At 46.0% G+C, this 24811-nt stretch overlaps 1 protein-coding gene across 1 annotated transcript in view; it reads left to right on the forward strand.

Moving 5' to 3' along the window:
• The first annotated feature begins 335 nt into the window (after nt 1-335).
• Nucleotides 336-24811, forward strand: part of SNX13 (sorting nexin 13) — a 55547-nt gene continuing 31071 nt past the window's right edge. The window contains exons 1-9 of the mRNA XM_076066070.1: nt 336-593; nt 4152-4264; nt 8237-8339; nt 9019-9108; nt 17750-17871; nt 18693-18826; nt 19430-19528; nt 23128-23216; nt 23948-24031. Coding sequence (XP_075922185.1) covers nt 585-593; nt 4152-4264; nt 8237-8339; nt 9019-9108; nt 17750-17871; nt 18693-18826; nt 19430-19528; nt 23128-23216; nt 23948-24031 — 843 coding nt within the window. The 5' untranslated portion in view covers nt 336-584. The remainder of the gene's footprint in view (nt 594-4151; nt 4265-8236; nt 8340-9018; nt 9109-17749; nt 17872-18692; nt 18827-19429; nt 19529-23127; nt 23217-23947; nt 24032-24811) is intronic.

A 24811-nucleotide genomic window follows, 5' to 3' on the forward strand; every position in this document is an offset into this window, starting at 1 on the left:
TTGTTGTTGTTTGACTTGCATCCCACTGGGATTTTTACACACAGCGTTGGTGTACGGTGCTATTTCAGGAATATTTTGATGTTTTTTTTCCTTGATTTTCTGTTTGCAGTCACATAATCACTTTAAGATGTTTGTCTTGTTCATGTTTTGTTTTTTTGTTTGTTGCGGTTGCACCCGATTCAAGAGCCGAATGGCTCACAGGGCTACACCAAATAAATGAAACTATGAAACAGGCTACACGGGGCATCTTTGTGTTGTGTGGTGTTTTTTTACGCCTGTGCCGACGTCATCACGCACGAGTGGTTTCGTTCGGCACGTCCGCGCGACGTCACCACGCACCCCGGGGAGCACCGCGCTGCGTCGGTGGGCGGGGCCGTGGCGCGGCGGTCACGTGACGCGGCGCTGGGCCCGGCATGGAGGAGGCGGAGGGCAACAGCAGCAGCAGCAGTGGCGTCCGCGAAGCAGCTTCAGCAAACCTCAGCAGTAGCAGCAGCAGCAGCCCGGGCAGGGCCCTCACGGCCCGGGGCCTCCCGCTTCGCGACATGCGCGCCCCGCCGCGGCTTCCCACTGCCTAGCGAGCGACCATGGGAGAGGTGAGCGCTGCTACCGTCGCCACCACCACAACCACCGCCGCCGCTGCTGCTGCTGTGCTTTGTGGGTGTGCTTGGTGCCCTTGGCCGTGGGGGTTGACTTGCTGGGTTGAGTGATGGGGGTACTGGTGGTGGGGGGGGGCAGTGGCGAGGGTAGCTCTCTGGCTTGTGACATTTTAGGATTTGGTCCTGCCGGGTACGCGGGAGTCCCTGCACTGGGCTCTCTGGCAACCGGGGGGGTTTTGGGGCAGGACGGGATGAGCGGTGGTGTTTGAGGTTATTGAGGGCAAGGCTGCTTTGGTGAGGGCAAAGCAGTGGTGGCAGGCATAGGTCGAGGTACGGTGGATGTGGTGGTGTGGCTGCGTGCGGAAGTGTTGGGCAGCCGATCGGGACCTACGCACATCCCTCTCTCACCTGGCGTCCTCTCACCTGTCTATTAGAACACCCCCCCCCCCCCCCCCCGGGAATCCCTGGTCACCGGCCTTCCCCGTGTCTCTGTTCTCTGGTCTCCCGGATGCTTGTCCCACGTCTCTCTATCTGTGCTTGTCCCCTGGTGTCTTCCTCGTTCCTCAAGTTCCCCGGACTTCCTCTTGTCTCTCAGTCTCCACGTCCCATCGCCCGGCCTCCCGAGTTTCCTTTAAAACCCGTGGCCCTTCTGTACCTCTGTCACCCTCTCACCTTTCCCCCCCGTGTCTCCCTACGTCTCATTGTCTCCCTGTCTATCTCTTCCCCCCCCCTCCCGTCTCCCTTGTCCGTGTGTCCCCATGTTTCCCCGTCCGCCCGTCTCCCTATCTCACTCGTCACCGAGTCTCGCCTTGTGCGCTGTTCAAATGGTCGGGCATGCTTCACTTTGCAGTCTTAGCCTGTGTGATCGTATACTCTATACGAACGTCACTTGTCCCGAACAGTCCATGAGGCTTGTCTTTGTAGAGTAATACGTACACATTATTACATCGATGTATGCGGTGAGCATGTGGTGGTCGGGACGCATGCATTTATGAATGTATGGACGCACCTGTTCCACCTATCAATTATATCGTTTTCGTTGTGACATGCATCTCTAGAGTATTTGGTATTCAGCGCCATGCACAGTGGTAGTAACATTGTTGTACTGTACTCCACCCCCACACGTGTATGCTCCCTGTCTTAACCAACCCATTACTGAGCGGCGTGGTCAAGTAACCTCTTGTGACCCACACGGCGTTAGGAGGAAGGCCTTAATTCATCAGTGGATTGACACAATTTTGTAGAACAATATAGTATTATACACGTGTTGTGTAATATGATGCAAAAATTGTATATATGTAAAAAAATCACTTGTTTTGTGGCGTACTATTTGTGCATAATAATGAACACGGGTGAGAGTGTGGCCCTTCTCATTCAGATTACTGAGCATTACAGCGTTTGACATCCAGATTACGCCAATGGTATTAGCATTATCTTGTTATGTAAGGTGATTTCGTGAAAATAACACCGGCTTTATAGCAATGCCGTGTGGCTGTATTTGCACAAAAAAATTAGAAAGTAAATCTTTTTACACAGAGGATCACTTCAAGCAGCCTGACCCGTTAGACAAATGATACGCATCACGCTCCACTGATACGTTTAAACATGAGCAAAGGGAGAGTCAGAGAGGCTTTTGGCAAGAACAAAACGTTGCAGTGAAAGGACGTACTTGCCGAACACCGTGTTGTATTATGTCACAGCGATCACGACCCGCCAAGTTTGACACCTGTACAATATTTTTTTTTTACCAGCCTTAGTGGGGGTTGGGTTGGGGGGTGACATTTCATAGCAACGTGCACTGCCACATTTTTTTTACGCACAGCCCTTGTAAATCCACTGCTGCATGAAGTTCCCACCACCCCCGTGTTGTTATCGTGGGGTTGCTTGACCATACTTCACGGCGCTGATGGTCAGTAGCCAGGGATTGGTGAAGTCGGTCGGCGGGGGGAAGGGCCCCCAGGACCTTTTGGGTTATCATTCGCCACACGTGTTAGTCATGGTTGAGCATTTAACTCAGTTGTTAACGTTCACAGGGCAGTGTGCTAAGCACTGCGCCACCACTCAACCCACACATGTTCAGTGTCTCCTAAAATAACTTTAAACTTCCTCTCACAGTAAATACTGCGTTTGTGTGTACCGTAAAGACTCTTAATGCAGTGTGTGAGTGCGCTGTTAGCGATTAGTGTGATTACCGATGTAAAGAGTGGACGCGTGAATGCATGGCGACGTGATGTCGTGTGCATTGGCGTGATTGTGGTGTGATTGAACTGTTGTCAAACATTGTTTTTTTATTCCTGTCATGGGAATGTTTATTTTGCATAAACAAGCACTTTACCTAAATCAGCTAGAAGCCAGCGAGCTGTTGCGAATGCTCCAGAGCTTTTCAGAATATTTTAATTTGGCTCACACAAACGAACATGGGAACGCTATGTAGCGTAGGTAACGTACAAAATGTGGGTTCCACCTCATACCATATTACAGAACTGCCCATAAACTATATTTATGGTATTGCTTTTTTCTTTCATGAATACAAATTTACGTTGACTTTAAGAATATCTGTGAGCTGGAATATTTACTATTCTCCATTGCTGAAAAAACCCCTTAAAAATTGCCGATATATCAAGAGCTTTGAAGGCCTTCATCCAGCAGTGGATTGACCATGTCTGATATTGTTGATGATTGATTTTATTTATTATTCTGTTCATACTAAATGTGACAGTAACTTTAATTGTATTCCCTAAACCGAAATGAAAATGGCCCGATTGGCAGCAGTGATGCATGTGAAGTGAAGAAGGCTGCAGTCGCATTGACCCATTATCAATGATCCAGCAGAGCCACAGTTAGTGTTTGTGTGGTAGAGGAGTGGACAAGATGGAATAGGAGGCCGATGTGCTACAGTATGAGTATTTAACATGATTTAATTAGCAGTAATAACATGTTCGTCATTTGCAGCTCGGCATTAATTCACCACTAGATGATGAGGGCCTCCCCAGACCGTTTGGTTTTCGGGGGAGTTTGATCGTTCTTCACCTTGCTTGCTGGTGAGGAGAACGTACATATTACTCTCCACTGATTAATCAAACTCTGGGTTAAATCGCACGGTGCACGGACCTCTCCACTGCAGCTGTTCTCATCATTCACACAATACATTACAATTTGTTCCTTGCATTTTTCCAATCCTTGATTAATATCTATAAACATCCATCTTGTCTCAAAATGACTTGAAAGTACATCAATGTAATCTTTAAAAAATGGAAAACAATGCTCGTGGATGCTCTGTGGGTGTGGGTATAATGTGCATTGCGATACGTTGGGAGATGCGGTGTGGCTACGGCGGGGATGTCTGTGGCGTGGATGTATTGCGGGAAAGCCGAGTAGATGTGTTTTGGCTGTGGACGCGCTGTGGACATGCCGCGATTGACTGCAGCGAGGACACGGTGTGGAAGCATTATCGCGCTCCATGCTTAGCGCCGCTTGACACTGCGTGCCCGCGAGGCTCTTGTTGACTCCTCGTCGGTGCCTGCTCACGCTCGTGTTTTTAATTGTATCTGCCAGGTCAGTGTCTCCTCGGCGGCATGGGGAAGCCTCACGCTGGCGCTTTTTGTCGCGACGTTCGGACCATCTGCTGGATTTTACTTCATCCTCTACATGGTGTTCTTTTTGGCAGGGTAAGTGATTGGATGTATTCCTTCTTTTAATTGTATGAATGTTTTGCAATGGCTTCCCAATTTCATCCCAGTTGTGCTCTCATTTGATAGAATATCAATGCAGAGTTCTCTCAGTTTTAGCATAACCTTTCATGTTAGAGAATGGCCCAATGGAAGCAAATACCACAGAGCTGCCTCTGAGATCCCTTCAAGTGAACTTTGGTCCACGCAGTAGATGGTAGCACTGCTTGGATTTATTCTTGATGCCTCAGGTTGTGTGCATTATCATCTCATTTTGGCAGTTAATGTAATTCATTTGTGTTATTTCTCAATTGACAATGCACACTGCCAGTACACATCTTATACATGCAGATCAGTGTTTCTCGACACTCTTGCTGGCAACCCATCAATGTACTGCTTTCCGTAATTACCAATCTTCAAGTGCATGCAGTGTGCAGTCGATTAATTTGCATATGAACAGATAACATTGGCAATCACAAAAGGTGGACTGGGGATGCAAGGACTGGAGTTGGGATGGGAAACTGGTCTAGACATTGCTGCTCTTATACAAATATAAAGTAGCTTTTTTTCAGCCTGCAGTATTGTGGCCATGCTTGCATCGAAATGGATGATGTAAGTTGCGTGCCGCCACTTTGTAAAGATCTAATAAATCCAATTTCAATGGGAGCACCGGGTGACTGTCCTAATGTAATTTTCCACTGACATGTGACACACGTGAAGTTATTGAACAATGTTGCATTACAGTTTGGCACACAACTTTGCGGTTATTGCTCACGGCTGAGTGATGCTGTCGATAGTTATTTTTCTTTGCTGCTTGGTTGTGTCCCAACTCCCAAGCAAAGGTGCGTCATTATGTAAATGACTACGCCCCGCATGGCTTGGCACTGCCTGTTCCGACTGGACCGAGTTTTTATCCTCCTTGTCATTGTTATTGGTAGCCACAGTAATTATGCTGTTATCAAGCGTGGATAAGACAGAGTATGGTATATTTAATTCGTGCATCGTTAATACGTGTTGCATGGACATTCATAGCCCTTTTGTCAATCCCATGGTGGATGAGGGCATCTTCACGCCATGCTGGTGGTGGGGGGGAGGGTTACGACCATACTTCACCATGATGGTCAGTGCAGATTAGTAAAGGTAGTGAGCGTAAACGTGGAAGCATAGAAGTACGGTACAATAATGGCTTTTGCTGCACTGCCGTGTGCTGACAAGGTAGCCCCGAAGCAGCCTCTAGCACGCTGGCTCACACAGTCGGTGGGGGGGTAGGGGGCATGAGGCAGTGTCACGAGGGCAAGCTGTTCACCTTATGCACATCGAGTGAGCTTCTACAAGTGACGGGACAACACTCGCGCCACGTCAAGGAGGCACAGCTGGCGGCAGTGCGTGTGGGGACGGACGGCGGCGCGGCATTCGGTGCTTGGTCTCGCTCAGCTCAGCCCCGCGTGTGCACTCTCACATGCCCATGGGAACGACTCAGCGGGACACCTCTTAGGCCTTCCCTGAAAACACAACAACCAAAAGATCCCACTTTCTTTAAGTTGTTTTTTTTTTAAACAAAATAGAAAACCGTTTTTGAAAACCCAACAATGCAGCGCTTACCACATAAATAATTTGGACGTAATTTTTAAGAAGTTGCAATTTATGTATTGTTTGTGAAAGTGTCATGTGTCCGTGGTTACTGTTTACATGTTGCTATTAATGTGCAGTGTTTGGCTAGTGTGTGTGTGCGTGTTGTTTAGTGGAGTCGTGGCACGGTGGTTAGTACACCGCGCAATGAAACCCAGCGAGCCAAGTCCGATTCCTTGGCCACGGCTAACTTCGGTGGCAATTATCTAAACCAGTCCTAGGCCGAATTAGACTTAAAGAGTGCCTGCTGCGGTATGTAAATATTAGCACTAAGGGGGGTGGTGGGTGGGTGATACAAAATCAGCTGGGCTTGGTGCTGGTCACACCACCACTCATCTTGTGCGCCGTACAACCTTAATAGTTGCACTTGCCTCAACATTCTGCAAACCGCTTCAAGGGTACGGCTCATTTATCTTTGTTGTTTTTCCCACTGCTGCGGATGTGGTGGGAGCTTTCAGCTGAGAAGGCAGAGAGAGATGTTGGTCACCACCTCTTGTCTGTGCGTGCAGCCGCTGGCCGACTTATTTATGGCTCGTGGCCTCTGTTTTGCAGCGGTAGTGCTTGTATTACGGGGACAGCATCACACACCCGGGACCACACTTGACTCGTGAGCCGTGCCGACTGCTTGATAATACCGGAGGCTGAGCCTCACCCGAGGGTCTTTGCTATGTTTTTGAAAGCCCACCTTTGGTTACAGTGGCTGTCACAAGGCGTTGTGGTTAAACCCAGGGTGCAAGTGCAAAGGTCAAAGAGTGTAATTCTTTTTTTTACAGCGTTTATGGTCAGTTTTAGGTGGTCTTGCTTGGTGAGGCTGGGGAGTGCGTGTTGTCAGGTTAACAAGATATCATGAAAAGTGAATATTCGAATGGTCTCAATTTTGTTGAATGAATTTATGCTGAACTTCTTTCACACTGTACCTCGCCATCCGTGCTAATTGGAGGTGTGGGGAATAAGTGTTATTGTATATTGTTTGTCTCATTCAGCAGTTTGTCAAACGTTGCTGATATTTTTTTTATATTCTGAATGCCATTTTGCTGATATGTTACAGTATAATGTGTTTTCATTATTTTTAACAAAGCTGTTATTTTACGTGTGATAGTTACTTGGAATGTGCCCTATCTCGTCAGTTCTCGGAAGCAAAGCAGGAGTAAACCTGGGTTGTGTTTCGATGGGCAACAACCATGCACGCATGATTGGTGGTATGTCGGCATTAGAACGTGGGCTTGCGTGGTGGACAGCAGAGAGCCGAGGAGCAAAATCCAGTGTTGTACTGTACTTCTGTTCTCCTTCATATGTGCTACCACCTGGCCACCTATCCACACTGATCAGCTTGGTGAAGTATGGTCAAACACCCCCCCCCCCTTCCCCACGACCCGCATGGCGTGGGGAGGCCCTCACCCAGCAGGGGATTGACAAAATTCTGTCCGTGTGCAATTGCATGCCCTCTTTTATTTGTGAGTTCACACCAACGGAGCGCCTTGACAATTTGCAATCGTTTCAGGACTGGAGGAGTCGGCGTTTGAATTGGGAGTCACATGAGCCTCTAAGGGCCAGAGGAGGGAGGAATTTCAATGCAGTCAGCGTTAAGCAGTTTTTTTATATTGCTGCTCGTTGTAGTTGGTTTTGAAGGCACTGTTTACACATGCAGTGTTGTTCTGTTGAAGCACCTTCATGCACTGCGTTCATATATGCTGCTGGCTGCCCGCATGCCATACCAGACACTGTACAGTTTTGGAATACAAATAGAGATTTGTGTTTTTTTTTATTGTTGTGGTGGAGTGATCTGTTTTTGTCTTGCTGCTCATAGTTGACTTAGTAACTTGCACGGTTATTTTACAGCATCTTTAAAGGTGACACTTTTATTAAAAAATAATTGTAAGCATTAAAGTCCATTCATTATAAGCGTTATGGCTTTAAAATAAATACCCTGGACACCCTTGCAAATGACATGCTCCAATGTCAAGGGATTATCCAGGGAATAAAGAAAGTAAACATTCTTTTTTTATACTCTTTGGTTCTTTCGGTAAAGTCACGTAGGTATACAATAAAATCAATCATGACGTTTCGATCGCAACACAAGCGGTTGTCCTCAGGCGGAAAAAAGCAGGTCTATCCAGGTCAGCATCCCTTAAAATCTCCACTCAGCATGCCGCATCCAGTATACCTCTCATTATGGCTGTGGCAACTGCTGGTCACGTGCCTACTTTATTCTGCCAACGAGCTGGGAAATATTCAGCGAGACAAGAATCCCCGATTGCCATTAAGACACTGTTGCTTTGTTGTCCAGAAAACATTTAAACGAAATAACAGCGTCACGTGACAAACTTGTCATCACCCCAACAGGAGTCTCGGCGTCATTTTTATCTACGGGAAGCTGAATTCGGAGAAATTACTTGAAAGCTACGAGCAAACGGTCCTGCCCGCCGTATTGCCAGCCATCAAGGCGGTGAGTGAAGGAATTTTGCCGTGCTATGCCGATGCGTCATGCTTGCGATGTCAACAATATAATTTTTCACCATCCAATGCGATGCCACATTAATGTTCATGATGTGCAGGTTTATCGCGATGTCGGATTCCCGCTGCTCGGCGCTTGTATTGCGCAACATCATTGCTGCGTGTATAGCTGTGCTTTACTTTACTTCCAATATGAATAAAGATCACTTAAGATGTCTTTAACTGCAGTTCACTTCACAGAAGCCTGCTTTTAAGTCTTTGATTCGTTGCACTTTACAATGTATGTTTATAATGCACTTGCTGCGAGTTACTCAGTAATGAATTAATTATATGGTGCACGAAAATTGAGGTCATATAACCGCCATGCTATCAATTTCTGTAGAAAACATTATGCAAAGCACCAAATTAAGAGCTAATACCTTTTTATTTAGAACTTAAATTATTGTGCTTTTGTTATTGAATAAATGTTTGAAATGAAAGAAAGAGTTACGTATAAAACGAGCAACGGTTAGCTCTATTTAGCCAAAAAAAACCTGCAAAAAGAATATCGTGGACCTTGTGTTATCTTTCGCTGCGCCATCGCTTCGCGGCAAGCTTTGCGGTTGTTGGCCTTGCGTGCGGTTGTGCCTGGCGGTGGTTGACGCGGGGTGTGTGTCTCCTTGGCCGCGTAGGTGGCGGCCGAGATAAGGCAGGAGAATAAACCCGGCAAGGGCGACCGCCGGCTCACGGGCGCCAGCATCATCGACGAGCCCCTGCAGCAGGTGCGTCGCCCCCCCCCCCCGCCGCCCGTGTCTCCGTCAGCAAGCGAGATGCATGTGCCTCGGCGATTTGCTTCATCGTCGGCCGAGATCAGTCCGCGCACGGCTGGTTGAGTCTGCTTACGAGGCATGTAGAGATTCGAGCCGCTTTAGATTTGTTTGAATTGTCACGATTGTGATCGATTCGTTTTGTGATTCTGCCTCGTCTAGCGGCGCCTCCAGCGTGTGAAGCAATTACATTCAACACGTGCGAATGAAATTTAATCGGTTCTCAAGCGCTTTGCTCGATAGGTGCATTGCCAGAATAATAATAATTTTTACTCAAAGACGATGATGCATCTTTGCGTGCCTTGTGCTTACTTGGTTCAATCTAAATGTGTATATCACTGTATCAGTGAATAATGAACTAAACTGTAAAATGCTTCATTCATTCACTGACTAATCAGTGAATGGTCACATTCAGATACTTGATTAATATATATTGTGTCTCTTGGTATAGCCATTTGTGTATGAACTGGGAGCAGGACAGTACTGCCGTACGACCGTATGAATTCTTACATAATTTATTATAAGTGGGTGTATAGGTACCGCGGCAGCTGGTTTAATATTTAATACATTTTTTTCTCTCGTAAATATCTATCACCCGTTTATAACCCATACAAGTGAAACTTGTTTCTGCATATTGTGCATTAATGACTCCTTTGTTGTGAATTACACATTATGAAGACTATGATGATGATGACAACGCAGTCTCTGATCACTCGGCTATGCATCTAAAGCACGCGCCACTTAAAGAATACACGAAGCTTTATATTTGACACGATAATCTGTTAATGTATAATTGTAAATGTTTTATAGGTGGTAATTGAGAATGCTGTGTAGGCTATGAAGATAAAAAAAAATAGCGATTGCAAAGTTATTGTGCGAGTGTCACCCGACTGCTTGCCTGGTCCTGCTGTGGCTTGCTCGCGATGTGCGCGTGTGCGCGTGTGCGCGTGTGCGTACGTGTGTGTGTGTGCATGTGTGCGCTCACTTGCGTGTGTTGAAATGTAGAATGCCTTTTCACGGCATACACAATAATAGCGCAGGCAAGTGGGAAATCAAGCTCGATGGGGGCACGTGATGGCCGCAAGGGCTTTGTGTGGGTTGAGAGAGGCGGAGGTGCGGTCGTGTCGCCTTGCTAGACAATGGAATGCACCTGTGCTGTCTCCATTGCAGCGAATGTGGAAAAAATGCACAATTTGTGCTTGTGACATTTTCATTGTGACTCTCGTCCCGCGCACTGCATTATTAACGGCGGGAGATTTGCACAAACAATCCGTTGGGCAATGCTGGCAGATATTTTGACCTTTGCCAATATAATTATTTCGTGTTAACTTACTGTGCGAACCGTGGGAGACTAGCATTAAAACTTATTTTTAATTCGCTAGTTAGGCAAGGGACCAACTCTCTTTTTTGCACTGGCACCAAGCACATTTGAAGTCACACGGATATTCTTGAGCCACTGTGACACTGATATTCTTGAGCCACTGACTGAATATTCTAGGACATACCACTGACTCCACACACTGTTTTGTATTAACCTATTGGTACATTAAATGTAACAATGCAAACATATGGTTGATTGTCTTGGTCCATCTGAAATTGTAAACGTTTTTTTGACGTTCCGCTCACGTCAGTGGCTTTTCTTGATTCTGGCACAAAGCGAGCGACGTTATCCGAGAAAGTCCTTTTCATTTGATCTTAAATGGCCAAATGTATTTACTGCCGAAATAGATCATGCGGTGCAATTGTGTACTAATTAAACTATAGTGTATGCCTAACAACTCTTGATTAAATGTTCTAATTTCACTGGTGCCACTGTGGACAGACATTGCCTGAATATCTTAAACTAGGGCTGCCAAATTCATATCAAGCGATGAAAAGAAGCCTCTTTGTTGGAAACATAGTTTAATATATATCTCTAGATTTGAAGTTTTCATGACTGCAAGGATCCATACTCTTTGGTTCTTTCGGTAAAGTCACGTAGGTAAAAAAATAAATGAAAATTAAATCCAATAAAACAAAAATGAAAAGAACTAATTTTGCTGTGCTTTTTACACCTGATGAAGGAAGCTTTGTGTTTCCTCCGAAACGTCGTGATTGAATTTAGTTGTATTAATTTTTTTACCTACGTGAAAAATTAATAGAGTAATATACAATTGCTGTCCCTTACGGGAAATCAGTCTTTAGTTATTTGACAGGGGTTATCCGCATTCTTTAATTTGAAGACGGATGCAATTATTTGAGCGTCGTACGCAGTGGCAGCAGCGTTGGGCTGCTGCCACGCTGAGAGACGAGCGACGCGACCAATAATGGCCAAGCGTCGGGAGCGCGTTGCGGATTTGCCGGAGTGGCCGCCAACTGCTCTGTTTCATCTCACCTTTCACAGCCGCCTGCATCTTTTGTAAAATATTCCGGGCTTACACTGAATTTTAGATGAATTCCCTCGCTTTCTCTTGATGTTCTTATTAATTACGGAGCTTGGCTCTCTTACAAGTCCACAAACCCGTTGTTCGGGTTTTTGTAGCTGGTAATAGCTTGGCCCTTTGCTTTAGGACCTTGTAACGTGTTATTGGAAACCAAGAGAAAGCTGCACGCTGTAATACGATGCAAAATGACTAGAGGAGCGGCAGTGTTTACATTTGCATACCGTGGCTTGTTATCCCATTATTAGTGCTGCTGCCTGTGAATCGTGTGCGTAATTGTTTTTAAAATTACATTGGGAAGAAAAAAAAGCTTGTTCTTAAACGGTTTGGGGAAAATCTTACCACTCACTAAGCCAAACTAAGATCCACCCTGCCCCCTTACCAAAGGGACCAGAACGTGAGGAAGTAAATAGTGTTGTGGAACAACACAGCACCACATTTCCACCATGTACAACATACTGCTGCAGACCTTTAATTTATTTACTTACTTAATTGCCTACTTATTTATTTAGGAACACCGTGGTGGAAGGGGAGTATCGCTTTACCCCGTGATGGCTTCACTTGAAGCGGGATTTTTTTCATCCTTGTGTAAGGGTAGTCTAATCTTGGCGCCAGGGTGGCGAGATGTTAATTACCTCGCCTGGTATGCAGGAGGTCTTGGGTTTGATCCCGTTTCTGACACCTGTATATTTGGAGTTTGCATGTTCTCCCCGTGGTCGTGTGGATTCTTCTCCGGGTCCTCCAGTTTTTCCCCCCAGATTGAGAAACACGTTTAGAGTATTTGGCTACTATACATTTCCACGTGATAAGCCACTTTGTTGAGCTATCATTTGTGGCCAGGTCGCTTCTGAAAAAGAGATATATAGCTCAGTGGGCCTTAACTAGTAAACTATAAATAGTAAATAGTAAGTGATTACTGTGCAGGTTTAGTCATATTCAAAGTACAGAGCCAATCTGGGCCTTTTTACTGTGCCGAGCCTTGCACATAAAGAAGGCCAATTTATGCTTGAATAAAAATGGGTTCCAAGCAACCACTCTGAGGGCAAAGTTTGACTACCACGTGGTTTGGCTACAATGTGGTTTTCATCCCTATCGTAGCTGGATGAGACCTGTAAAATGTCCACATTGGTCGTTGAACTGGCTCATGTTTTTAGTATTTTGCTTACAGTGATTGTGCAAAAGTAAGCACAAGTATCGTGTCCCTATTGTGTTCTGGCAACAGTTGCCGGCGACATTTGCCCCAAAATAACTCCAGTGTATTGTGACCTGAAATGAAGGAACTACACGCCAAACATGATGCAAGTTCCCGCTTAATCTGTAACTCCTTTCCCCAGCCATCCATGCTGTTGACTTCCTACCCCTGGTGAATTCCAGACTCAAGACCTTCCTTTAATTTTATTCCCTCTGGCTGTGCCTACTGTTCGTCTCCAGCATCTTAGGATGCGGTTGCATTTAGAATCCGCTGTATAAATCCATATCGTATTGTATTGTTCCAGAGAGCTTCTTACATAAGCCAGAGCTTGGGAGAGAAAGAGGTCTTTCGTATAAAAAACGTCTTCTGCGTTGCCTTGGCAGTCTTGTTTCAAAATTTAACTCGCTCGCAGTGATGATAATTGGGCCTTGGTCACAAATAGCTTGAAGACTGAACACTGATGCAGATAACAATATAAGTCACGAATATAACGTGATCGCAAATGCCTCATTCTAACACAAATTGGCCTTGCCTGTGTACGGTAAAATTCGTTTTGAGTGTGACTGCTGACTGAAGCATGTTAAGTCTGTGGGTCCACGCTCTAAATCAGGGGTGGGCAAATTTTTTGACTCGCGGGCCACAATGGGTTCTAAAATTTGACAGAGGGGCCGGGCCAGGAACAGATGGATGGAGTGTTTGTGTGAACTAATATAAATGACATGTAAAAATCATTACATGAAAGTATTTGGCCTACAACAGGTAGCAAAGCATTTATTTGCAAGGCAATTTAACAAATTGCACGAACATGAACAATACAAAAACATGTCGTAACGTGACTGATCAAACATCATGAAAACATCTCAGGCCTGCGCCCAAACCAATTACCTCACTTGAACTTCTTTATTATCTACATTAACAGGTTAAAGCAGCCACGCAGGCTGTGTGTTGGAGATTTGGCTCCAACCTCGCTGCAGCAACACATCATCACTTTCAGTTTCAGTGGGAACAGTATTGTTGATCTCCCATTTTTGCCAGTGCATCCAAGTCTGGAGTTATTTTGGTTGTGGCAATTCTCAGGATAGATCTGAGGTGCTGATCCATTAACTTTCATGATGCTGAATGTCTGCTCGTACACAAAAGTCGAGCCAAACAAAGTCAGCATCTTCTGTGCAGTCCTCCAGAGGTTTGGAAACGTGGCTCTGTTAAGTGAAGCATAAAAGTCATTCAGTTTAACAGAGTTGAACTTCTCCTTTAGGACGGAGTCAGACTGAAGATCTATCAGTTCCAACTGCAGCTCCTGTGGTGCTGTTTCAGAGTCTTGTGACAGGGGACAGGACACCAGCTGAAGTGACTGTTCATTGTTTTCGAAATCAGAGAACCTACGGCGGAATTTTCCGTGCAGGTCCTCAAGTGATTTGCTGTATTTTTTGCGTTTCGCGGTGCCTCTTCCTGCATGGCAAGTGTGGGGAAATGAGCGAAATATTTGTTCGCAATTTGTCTGGAGAACAAAGTGAGCTTGGATTTGAAGGCTTTCACATGTTTGTACATGTCGTGAACAAACTGATTTTTCCCCTGCAGTTTCACATTCAGCTCATTCATGTGTGAAAATGTCCACAGCAAACGCAAAGTCACTAAGCCAGTTCTTGTCGCTTAGCTCAGGGAATTCGTCAGATTTCCCCATCAACTCCACAAATGCGATGATGTCCTCTTTCAGCTCCCACACTCGTTGTAACACTTTCCCCAGACTTAACCAGCGGACACGAGAGTGGTACAGCAAGTCCTGATGATCCGCATCAGTTTTCTCCAGGAACATAATAAACTGACGGTGCTGAAGTCCCCTTGCTCGTATAAAGTTAACATGTTTTATGGCTGGATTCACGACATGATTAAGCTGCAATACAGACTTACACAGGGATTCCTGATGGATGATGCAGTGAAGGAAAATAAGATCCTGGTCAGGGTTTTCCTCTTTCACTTTATTTTGGATTCTTTTCAGCAGTCCAACATTTTTTCCAGTTAAATTTGGCGATCCATCCGTTGTGACATTGACAAGTTTACTCCAAGGTAGCTTCATTCTTTCGATGACAGCAGACACCTGGTTATACAAGTCCTCTCCCCGCGTTGGTCCTTTCAGGGACTCCATGGTCAAAAACTCCTCTGTTATCGCAAAACTGTCGTCAATGCCTCTGATAAAAATGAGGAGCTGAGCAGTGTCTTTTACGTCCGTACTTTCATCCAGTGCTAGTGAATATAACTCAAAGGAATCAGACTTTTTGTTTAATTGGCTAGCTATATTTTCATCAATCAGTTCCACACGGCGAGTCACAGTCCTGCGTGATAAACTGACTTTTTCAATTTTGATTTAAAGCTTTCATGACTGCAGTGATTCATATTCTTGGTTCTTTCGGTAAAGTCACGTAGAAGGCAAACAATAAAATAATAAAAATATAAAACAATACAATTTTCACGACATTTCTACAGCAACACAAGCAATCATCATCAGGTGTGAAAACCACAGCAAAAACATTTTCTTGCTGTGGTTTTCACACCTGATGATGATTGCTTGTGTTGCAGTCAAAAACATTTTCTTGATGTGGTTTTCACACCTGATGATGATTGCTTGTGTTGCAGTCGAAACGTCGTGATAATTTTATTGTTTTATATTTTTATTATTTTATTGTTTCTCTTCTATGTGACTTTACCGAAAGAACCAAGAATATGACTTTTTCAAATTTGCTTTTGATCACCGGACTCAAGATGTCTGCTGTCTGTACCATGCATTCTTTTACAAACTCTCCTTCGGAGAAAGGCTTGCTAGCCTTTGCTATTTCGAATCCCACCAAAAAACTTGCCTTGGTAGTTGACTCTTGAATCGCAGTTTGTCGGTGAAAAAAATGTTGCCGAGTCTGTCAATTAGCCGCCAACCTCTGAGCCATAGCCACCCGTTCTTGCGTTGACTGCTTGCTAGCGTAGTTAGCACGCTTCGTAGCAAAGTGACGGCTGATGTTGTACTCCTTGAAAACTGTGACAGTTTCTCGGCATATCAGGCATACAGCCTTCGATTGGACTTCAGTGAAAAAGTATTTTGTTGTCCACTACGTGTTAAACACTCGGCACTCATTGTCCACTTTTCGTTTCCTTGATCTGCTCATTTTACAGAAGGGCTCACAGGGTAAAGCGAAAAAGTGAAGGGAGCACCGTATCGAACTCAGCAATGTAAACAAACCCTGAAAATGGCGCTGACGGCCCACAATGCATTGCAAGATCATGTGCCCTTTCGAGCCCTATACACCACACTCCCTGTCAAAGTGCGCCATCTAATGGGGAAATGGGGGCATTACAGGAGAAAGGTAAAATTTAATTTAATAATAATATTTGGACAAGTTCGGCGGGCCGGATTAAAAAGCCCAACGGGCCGTATACGGCCCGGGGGCTGTACTTTGCCCATGTCTGCTCTAAATGGTTGAAATCTTTACGCGCACAGAGTGCATTGTGGGCGAGGCGTCGTCCTCCTCGTTGGCTGCCATGTGCAAATTTTCAACTTAACATGGCCACCAATTTGTGCACACACATCACCTGGCAATTCACACGATTGTGTAACAATGTACAAATCAGCAATGGGCCTGGATTTTTGTCTGAAGCAACGTTTATGAGTTCTAACTAAATTGTGGTAATTTAAAACTGAAGCAAACAAATTTACAACCCGTTGTCAATCCGCTGCTGGATGGGGGCCTCCTGCAAAATGGCGTGTGTTGGCACAGCGGCAGGAAGCGCGGTGTCGCTGTGCGGGAGTGACACTGCAAGGCGCCCACGGCACACTTGGGAGGGCGTGCTCGCGATTCACAAGCCAGGGGGGAGCAGGGGAGCCGTGCTGGGGTGAACCGCGCTGGGGTGAACCACACGTCGCGTGTCTTGCACACGGGGGACATTTCCCATGCTGGTCGCTGCATCGTGCGCTTTCAGATGCGCTTCTGCGGCCGTCTGGAAAGCACTTCCTTCCGATTTTAGGAAGCCACCGGAGATATGCAATTGTAAGCCTATATTGAAAGCTAATTTGTTTAGAACTGCTTTTTGTGTTTCGTTTGTTGTCCTTCCCCCGCACCCCCGGATTAGCACGGTTTGCTACGTACGGTGCAAAAGAAGTTCAATAAACACACATACATTGGGGGGGGTGGGGGGAGTTGTCGTAGCCACTGTTAAGTGGCTTAGCTACGTCAGGTTTGCAGTTGATTCACGGCCTGATTTTGGATGGGAGCCAGGGGCAGAGTCGTGGAAGCGTGACTCAGAGTCATGTGTTGTCAAGTTATTTATTGTGAATTACATGGACAGCCGTTGGTAATAATTCCGTGAGCCATTTAGCCAGAGTTGACGAAGAAAACGTGGAAAGCTGCCGTGATTTCATGCTCGAGGCTCGCTTCTCGGTGCTGATTTATGCCGTCGTCGCACGCGAGCTGCGTTTAAATAATAAGCTTGGCAAACGGCTGTGAATGGGGCTAATGTAAGTCATTGGTGTGTCGGCAGGTTAGTGCTACCAATGAGTTACCTATAAAACACCTGCACTCAACCTTGCCCGTTAATACATGTCCTTGCTGAATATTTTTACGTCATTTGTGCCGTTAGCTGCCAACCACATTCTCCAGCTGTGCTATGGCTTAATGCTCGTTTTCAAATGGCATTGAATAATTGCGCCTCAATTATTGAATGCGTGCGCCCTTGGTGTGATTTCGATTATTTTAGCTCTGCTGTGGCACAGGAATATCCCTTCACTTGGATCCTGTCCGCTCTCGTGATGCTGCATCCTTTGAAAGTTGCTCAGCGATGGCATGGTTAAACGCAAGGGGCTTTAATCGAGGTGCACCGGCTGAGTCATTTTTTTACGACTGCCTCAAAGCCGACCGCGCTCAAAGTGTTGCTGCCACTGGGCAGGTGTCGTGTGTTTTGCCGTGCCGCGCCACAAGCGTGTGCGGTGCGTCTTTCGATCCAGGTTCTGCAATACGTGCTGCGCGACTACGTGCACTGCTGGTACTACGACTTGAGCGACGATGAAGGGTTCCTGCTGGAAGTTCGGCAAATCATGCAGATGGCCCTCACCACCCTCTTTAATAGGTGGGTGTGGGTGGCCTCCGATCGCCCAGAGTTTGCACCATGCCAAATGGCTCGGGCTTGAGTCTTGCACTACGCCGATCCCTCCACTGGCTCCCAGTACAATCTCGGATCGATTTCAAGATCGCACTCACCGCCTTCAAGGTCCTCTGTTGGCCCAGAGCTGCCTACCTGTCCCCTCTCTCCTCTTATCTCACACGACTTCACGCTGCCTCAATTCATACCTCCAATTAGCACTGTTGGTTACATACGGTGCAAATGAAGTTCAACATACATGCGCCACCAACCAAGGCTTTCTGTTGAAGCCTCTGGTCAATATCGGTCAGTGGGAGTATGTATGTATGTTGAACTTCTTTCGCACCGTACGTAGCCAACCGTGATAATTGGATGTGTGGGGGGAAGGACAACAAACTAAACACAAAAAGTGTGGTCGCCCATTCACCTCTGCTTCTCCCATTGTCTGGAATTCACTTCCCCCAGACATCTGAGCTGCCAACTCCCTGCCCTTGTTCAAGTTCAGAGTTAAACACTTTTATTTTTTCTCTCTGCCTATGATTGACTGCCTCTATCTATCTATAATAAATATGCCCACTTTTGCTTTACAACGTCTTGAGTTGAAGCCGTATATCGATGTGATGTAAATTCAAATTGTGTTTTATTTTATGGTCTTTTTCGTGGTGGGAGTTGGGGTGAATGGTATGTTTTTGCTTGCAAATATATATCATCAAACGTTTAAACCTTTCCTGCTTGAAAGGTTTATTTGCTTTAATTTCTATGGTGGAGTCAAGGGCTTTTGAAATACTTGTGTGCGTGCGCCACCGCAGGTGTAAGGACGTGGAGTGGCAGCCGTACCTGACGACGCGGCTCGTGGACGACTTTGCATCGCACCTGCGGGCTTACCGCAAGGCCCTGCGCAAGGTTAACGAGCACGATGTGGCCGAGGCTCAGCAAAGCGACGGTGAGGGCCGCTCTCTCCAGACCAAGGCGCGGCTCGCTTGAGCGCTATTGAATTACGAACCCGAAAAAATGTAATATTAGGTATAATTTGTATGCATGTACGTACATACACAAACTAATTACAAAAAGCAGTTCGAAATCAATTTGTTTTTAATGTTGGTTTAAAAGTGCGTAGCTCCAGTGGCTTCCTAATATTGGAATGAAGAGCGTTCCAGATGGCCGCAGAAGCTCATATGAAAGCGCGCGATGCAGTGACCGTCTTTGTTCGACGATTCGAAACACTTTCCCTCCCACCCCAGTGGGTTTGGGTCATTTTTCTTTTCTCAGAGCTGTACTTACGTTGTGCGTGACTTTTTATCCTGTACCCTAATATAGACAAAATAAAATTTGAAAATGGTCGTAAGAAACCTTCGGCACACACCCTAATGATAACACTGTCTCGTGTTCTGGGAAGGAGTCGTATTGCTTTGATAGCGGTTGTTCTCTGGGGGTTCAAATAACATACAGTGTTCAAACCCTGGGTTCAAATCCTGGAGGGTCAAAAGATGCCGCACGGTGCCCTCGTACACACGAGCCCCTCTCTCTGTTCTTCGATGCGCGACAGATGCGGATGAGATCGTGGAGGCGTTCTTCAACGCCGAGGTGGAGATGGAAAAGGAAATTTGCCGGGACTTGGTTTGCACGTCGGAGCAAGAAGAGAGAGGTACCACCGCTTCAGTCGGCGTCGCGGTGATGGCGTGGGAACCTCGTGCGAGCAATGCGCCGAGGCCACTCGGCCTGTCTGATGTCCCCACCTCTCCGTCGCCTGCATCCTGGCCCCCTCCGAGTCACGGGCCCCGGAGCACTTGCACCGCCCTGCACACACTCGATAGCTACGCCGCTGCATCAGCTGTTAACGTTGGTTGTAATTTTTCCATCGCTCTTGGGCCTTTTGACAGGAAGAGCGCATGCTGTCGATGATAGCTGTGTATTATAATTTATAGCGAACAGAATGTTACGACTGCAGGGTTTAAAATGTACATGATTAATTTCTGCAATTTTAAAAACTGAAATCCATTTTTGTAAGAGAGATAAAAATAATTATTTTCTGTACTATAGCAACCTGCATTTGTTTTAAAATCTTAACGTTTTCAATGAAATCATTGGGTTTTCCTGGACAGAATGCATAGTGTCAATTGTGTCCCTGCCCTTGTGTGGCTCTCTGCCGCCCGTGATTATCTTCTGTTCGCTAGGCCTCATTGTAATCTGGCATTCCCACCTGACAGGTGCTGTCCTATAGAAAGGGCAGTGGTGGCTGAGTAAATACATGGATACTGGGAACACATAGCATCTTGCTTGGGAACTTGAAAAGGCATTGTCGAATCGCTGGTGCTGACCACACCTCGAAGCAATTGGAAATGAGCTGTTTAAGAGGGGTCCTTACCTCTATGGTCAGCAGTTCACCAGCATTCATTCAAGCGTGTCTGATTGTGCTGATGATGCCACTTGAAGTTGAAACCAGTCCAGAGTTTGCTTGTCCTGAGGCAATGCTGCTGAGATTGTGCGCTCCCCAGAAGGCCATGCTTGTGGCTGAAGGGTTTTGTTTTAGACGAGTGTTGTTGGTGCCACTGGCTAGTAGTTGTACGACTACCAAAGTTGGTTTTACCACCCTAGACCTGAGCTGCTTTAGCAACCACTTCCAAATTGGTCCCAATCTTCATTTTATCCATTTCTAATGACAATCATAGGGGTTTGATGTTCGGAGACAACAGCGTCAGAGAGCAGGCCTTTGACAAGGCAACTCGAAAAACACTTCTGGCCTTTGAATACATGCAGATGGTGCTATCACTTTTGTGGAAGGATAAGATAAGCAACTTACAGTGAGGGAAAAAGATGTTCTAAATCGAACTAAACATTAAACTAATTTTCAATGGTACAGTATATTTTTAAAATAGTGGTACCCCAAACTTTCGCAGCTCTTAAAAAATTCCCTTTTCACACCATCAATAGGTAAACTCCCCCTCCCCCCCCCCGCGCCAAACGGCAAGTCCACCCGCACGTACACCACCTCTATGCTAAGTCGGCCAATCAAATGCAATTTTTTTAATGGTAATTCCTTTGTCAAGGCACCTTGTTTCCTCGCAAACAGCTTAAAGGTCCGCGGTCTGAGCGTGGCTGTGTTTCAGTCCAGCGCTGTCCTCGAGACAGCCTGATCCCTTCACCTGATGAAGGCCGCTTGTGTTGTGGCCGAAACGTCGTGATTTTTGTTGTTTTATTTTTTACCTACGTGACTTTACCGAATAGAACCAAAGAGTATTTGATCCCCTGCTGATTTTGTACGTTTGCCCACTGACAAAGAAATGATCAGTCTATAATTTTAATGGTAGGTTTATTTGAACAGTGAGAGACAGAATAACAACAAAAAAATCCAGAAAAACGCATGTCAAAAATGTTATAAATTGATTTGCATTTTAATGAGGGAAATAAGTATTTGACCCCTCTGCAAAACATGACTTAGTACTTGGTGGCACAACCCTTGTTGGCAATCACAGATGTCAGACGTTTCTTGTAGTTTGCCACCAGGTTTGCACACATCTCAGGAGGGATTTTGTCCCACTCCTCTTTGCAGATCTTCTCCAAGTCATTAAGGTTTCGAGGCTGACGTTTGGCAACTCAAATCTTTAGCTCCCTCCACAGATTTTCTATGGGATTAAGGTCTAGAGACTGGCTAGGCCACTCCAGGACCTCAATGTGCTTCTTCTTGAGCCACTCCTTTGTTGCCTTGGCCGTGTGTTTTGGGTCATTGTCATGCTGGAATACCCATCCACGACCAATTTTCAATGCCCTGGCTGATGGAAGGAAGTTCTCACCCAATATTTGACGGTACATGGCCCCGTCCATCGTCCCTTTGATGCGGTGAAGTTGTCCTGTCCCCTTAGCAGAAAAACACCCCCAAAGCATAATGTTTCCACCTCCATGTTTGATGGTGGGGATGGTGTTCTTGGGGTCATAGGCAGCATTCCTCCTCCTCCAAACACGGCGAGTTGAGTTGATGCCAAAGAGCTTCATTTTGGTCTCATCTGACCACAACACTTTCACCCAGTTGTCCTCTGAATCATTCAGATGTTCATTGGCAAACTTCAGACGGGCATGTATATGTGCTTTCATGAGCAGGGGGACCTTGTGGGCGCTGCAGGATTTCAGTCCTTCACGGCATAGTATGTTACCAATTGTTTTCTTGGTGACTATGGTCCCAGCTGCCTTGAGATCATTGACAAGATTCTCCCGTGTAGTTCTGGGTTGATTCCTCACCGTTCTCATGATCATTGCAACTCCACGAGGTGAGATCTTGCATGGAGCCCCAGGCCGAGGGAGATTGACAGTTCTTTTGTGTTTCTTCCATTTGCGAATAATCGCACGAACTATTGTCACCTTTTCACCAAGCTGCTTGGCAATGGTCTTGTAGCCCATTCCAGCCTTGTGTAGGTCTACAATCTTGTCCCTGACATCCTTGGAGAGCTCTTTGGTCTTGGCCATGGTGGAGAGTTTGGAATCTGATTGATTGATTGCTTCTGTGGACAGGTGTCTTTTATACAGGTAACAAGCTGAGATTAGGAGCACTCCCTTTAAGAGTGTGCTCCTAATCTCAGCTCGTTACCTGCATAAAAGCCACCTGGGAGCCAGAAATCTTTCTGATTGAGAGGCGGTCAAATACTTATTTCCCTCATTAAAATGCAAATCAATTTATAATATTTTTGACATGCGTTTTTCTGGATTTTGTTGTTGTTATTCTGTCTCTCACTGTTCCAATAAACCTACCATTAAAATTATAGACTGATCATTTCTTTGTTAGTGGGCAAATGTACAAAATCAGCAGGGGATCAAATACTTTTTTTCCCTCACTGTACAACATTGTAAGAAGATGTAGCGGTACTTTATCGTGAATGAAATCGGAAGAGGAGGGCAATTTACCAAGAGATCGGCAAACAAGCAGAGGACCTAAAATCAAATGATGGCGATACACCTGTAAGAACGTTCCTTGAAGGACGCCTATCCGTTGCATAACAATGAGAAGACCCTGAGCTACTTGGGGGCAATGGGACTGTGAGAAAGGTCATTGAAAAGACGCATCATTGCATAAAAAAGGGAAAGTCCCAATGGTACTGAAAAAGTAGATGTTGGACTATCGTATGCCGATTGGCGACGTGGGATGTAGCAGAAGGAAGTGATGCGGTGGTGTGTGGTGTCGTCGACGAAATTGGTCGCCGATCCTGTCGGTATGGACGGGCCGTTGAATGCGGTTTTCATCGTTCTTGCCCCTAGAGTTCTTGCGGGACCTCAGTGAAGTGTTGCTCTTCTTGCTGCTGCCCAGCAACGACTTCCAGAGCCGAAGCGTGCGTTGTGTACTCAGGGTAGGTGTGGGCACCATTGTGAAACGCACGGAGAACAAACAAGTGAAGGGATGCATTCAATGTCTTCTGCTGCGCAGGCGCATTAATAGATAAAAACATCACGAGAACCGTCATTAACACTGCCTTACAAGAGAATTATGTGACGTCTTGGGCAATGGTTCTGTTTCAGAGCAGAGAGAAAGTGAGCACAGAGGTTTGACTGGCTTTGTAGTAGTGTGGTGCCCCGATAAAACTGTTAATTTGTCACATTGCTTATAATTGTTCAGTTTGCTCAGGGCACCACAGTTCCAAAGTGCCACCTCAAATTATTCATTCAATCTCGCCGTCCTGTCTCTTTGAAGAAGGGCCGTTGACCAAAATATCAACGTGCAAAACATTAATCCGTTATGAGGCAGCGGTAATGATGAATGTGGAGGAGTTTAATTACCAAAAAACCCTACTGCGTTGACTTACACTGCTGCCACCAATCAGAATCGGTCTTCGAGCCCACGGGGCCGCAAGTTAATAGCTCTGATATGACCATGAATGGAGACAAGATGATGGCCATGGTTGGGGTAAGGGATGAAGTTAGAAACACCTGCCCATTGACTGCAGGGCCTGTTTTCAGAGCAGAGGTATTTTGCACTCCAGCACTTTCTGCGTAATTTCATAGATGCAGTAAGATATTTTTTTTATTATATCATGGTCATGTGATGTGTGTCTTATGGTTATTTTTCTGTGTGTGTTGAAAGGAAATCTTCGTGATGGGGATCCTGTTACCGACGGTGGATACCCTCAGCGACCCTGACTACATTAACCAGTACGTCACGTGGATGGTAAGTTTCCCACGATGCACCGCCGCTACTTTAATCTCTCGGCTGTGAAGTGCATGTGTAATCCGGCCAGAAATGTTCGATAAGACACTTGCAGTGGTGCGTTGAACCTGTCTGAATTCTTGTGGTCGTGACAAGGCTCTTGTTAACGCTTGAAACAGATGTTCTGTGTGGAACTGAGTTGGTGCATGGGGAGCTGGCTCAAGGCTGAGTTATGTGGTGGACAACCTGTCCTTGCCAGGTTGGAATTGAAGCCCACAGTGATATCTTGTGAGAGACGGACAAAGGCAATCAGTCTGACCCGCTGTTTAAAGTGTGGGGGTTTTAATGTGCAACACGTCTTAAGTGCTACTTGTCTCGTAGTGAGCTCACTTCAAGGAAAATCTGGCACAAAAGAAAATCAATGGTTAACTTTGCCGTGTCAGCCGCTGTAACATTTCTGTGCGGGGTTGATGATGGGGAAAGAGTGGGTCTCTCAAGAGCGTGTCGCTGCGTGCGTTTGATCGCTTGCGCTCATGGCACTGATCGTGTAGGCGGACACGCACACCGAGGACGTAATTCCTCACTGAATATTTTTGTGGGTAGCTGATAGACTGTGCCGTGGAATGTGGCTACTGCCCACAGCTGTGGCAGTGAGATACACTCGACGTGGTGTGCCGGGTGCAGAAATGTTTGCCGGATTGCTGAGCCGGAAATTAGGTCACGCGTGCGTCTACGTCATCGAGATTAATGTTTGTGAAATTGTATCGAGCGTGGCCGATGCCTTCCAACGGATGGAGTGCG

Source organism: Petromyzon marinus, chromosome 10 (assembly GCF_048934315.1).
Source record: "Petromyzon marinus isolate PM22_M1 ecotype Great Lakes invasive population chromosome 10, UKy_Petmar_22M1.pri1.0, whole genome shotgun sequence".
Taxonomy (NCBI): Eukaryota; Metazoa; Chordata; class Hyperoartia; order Petromyzontiformes; family Petromyzontidae; genus Petromyzon; species Petromyzon marinus.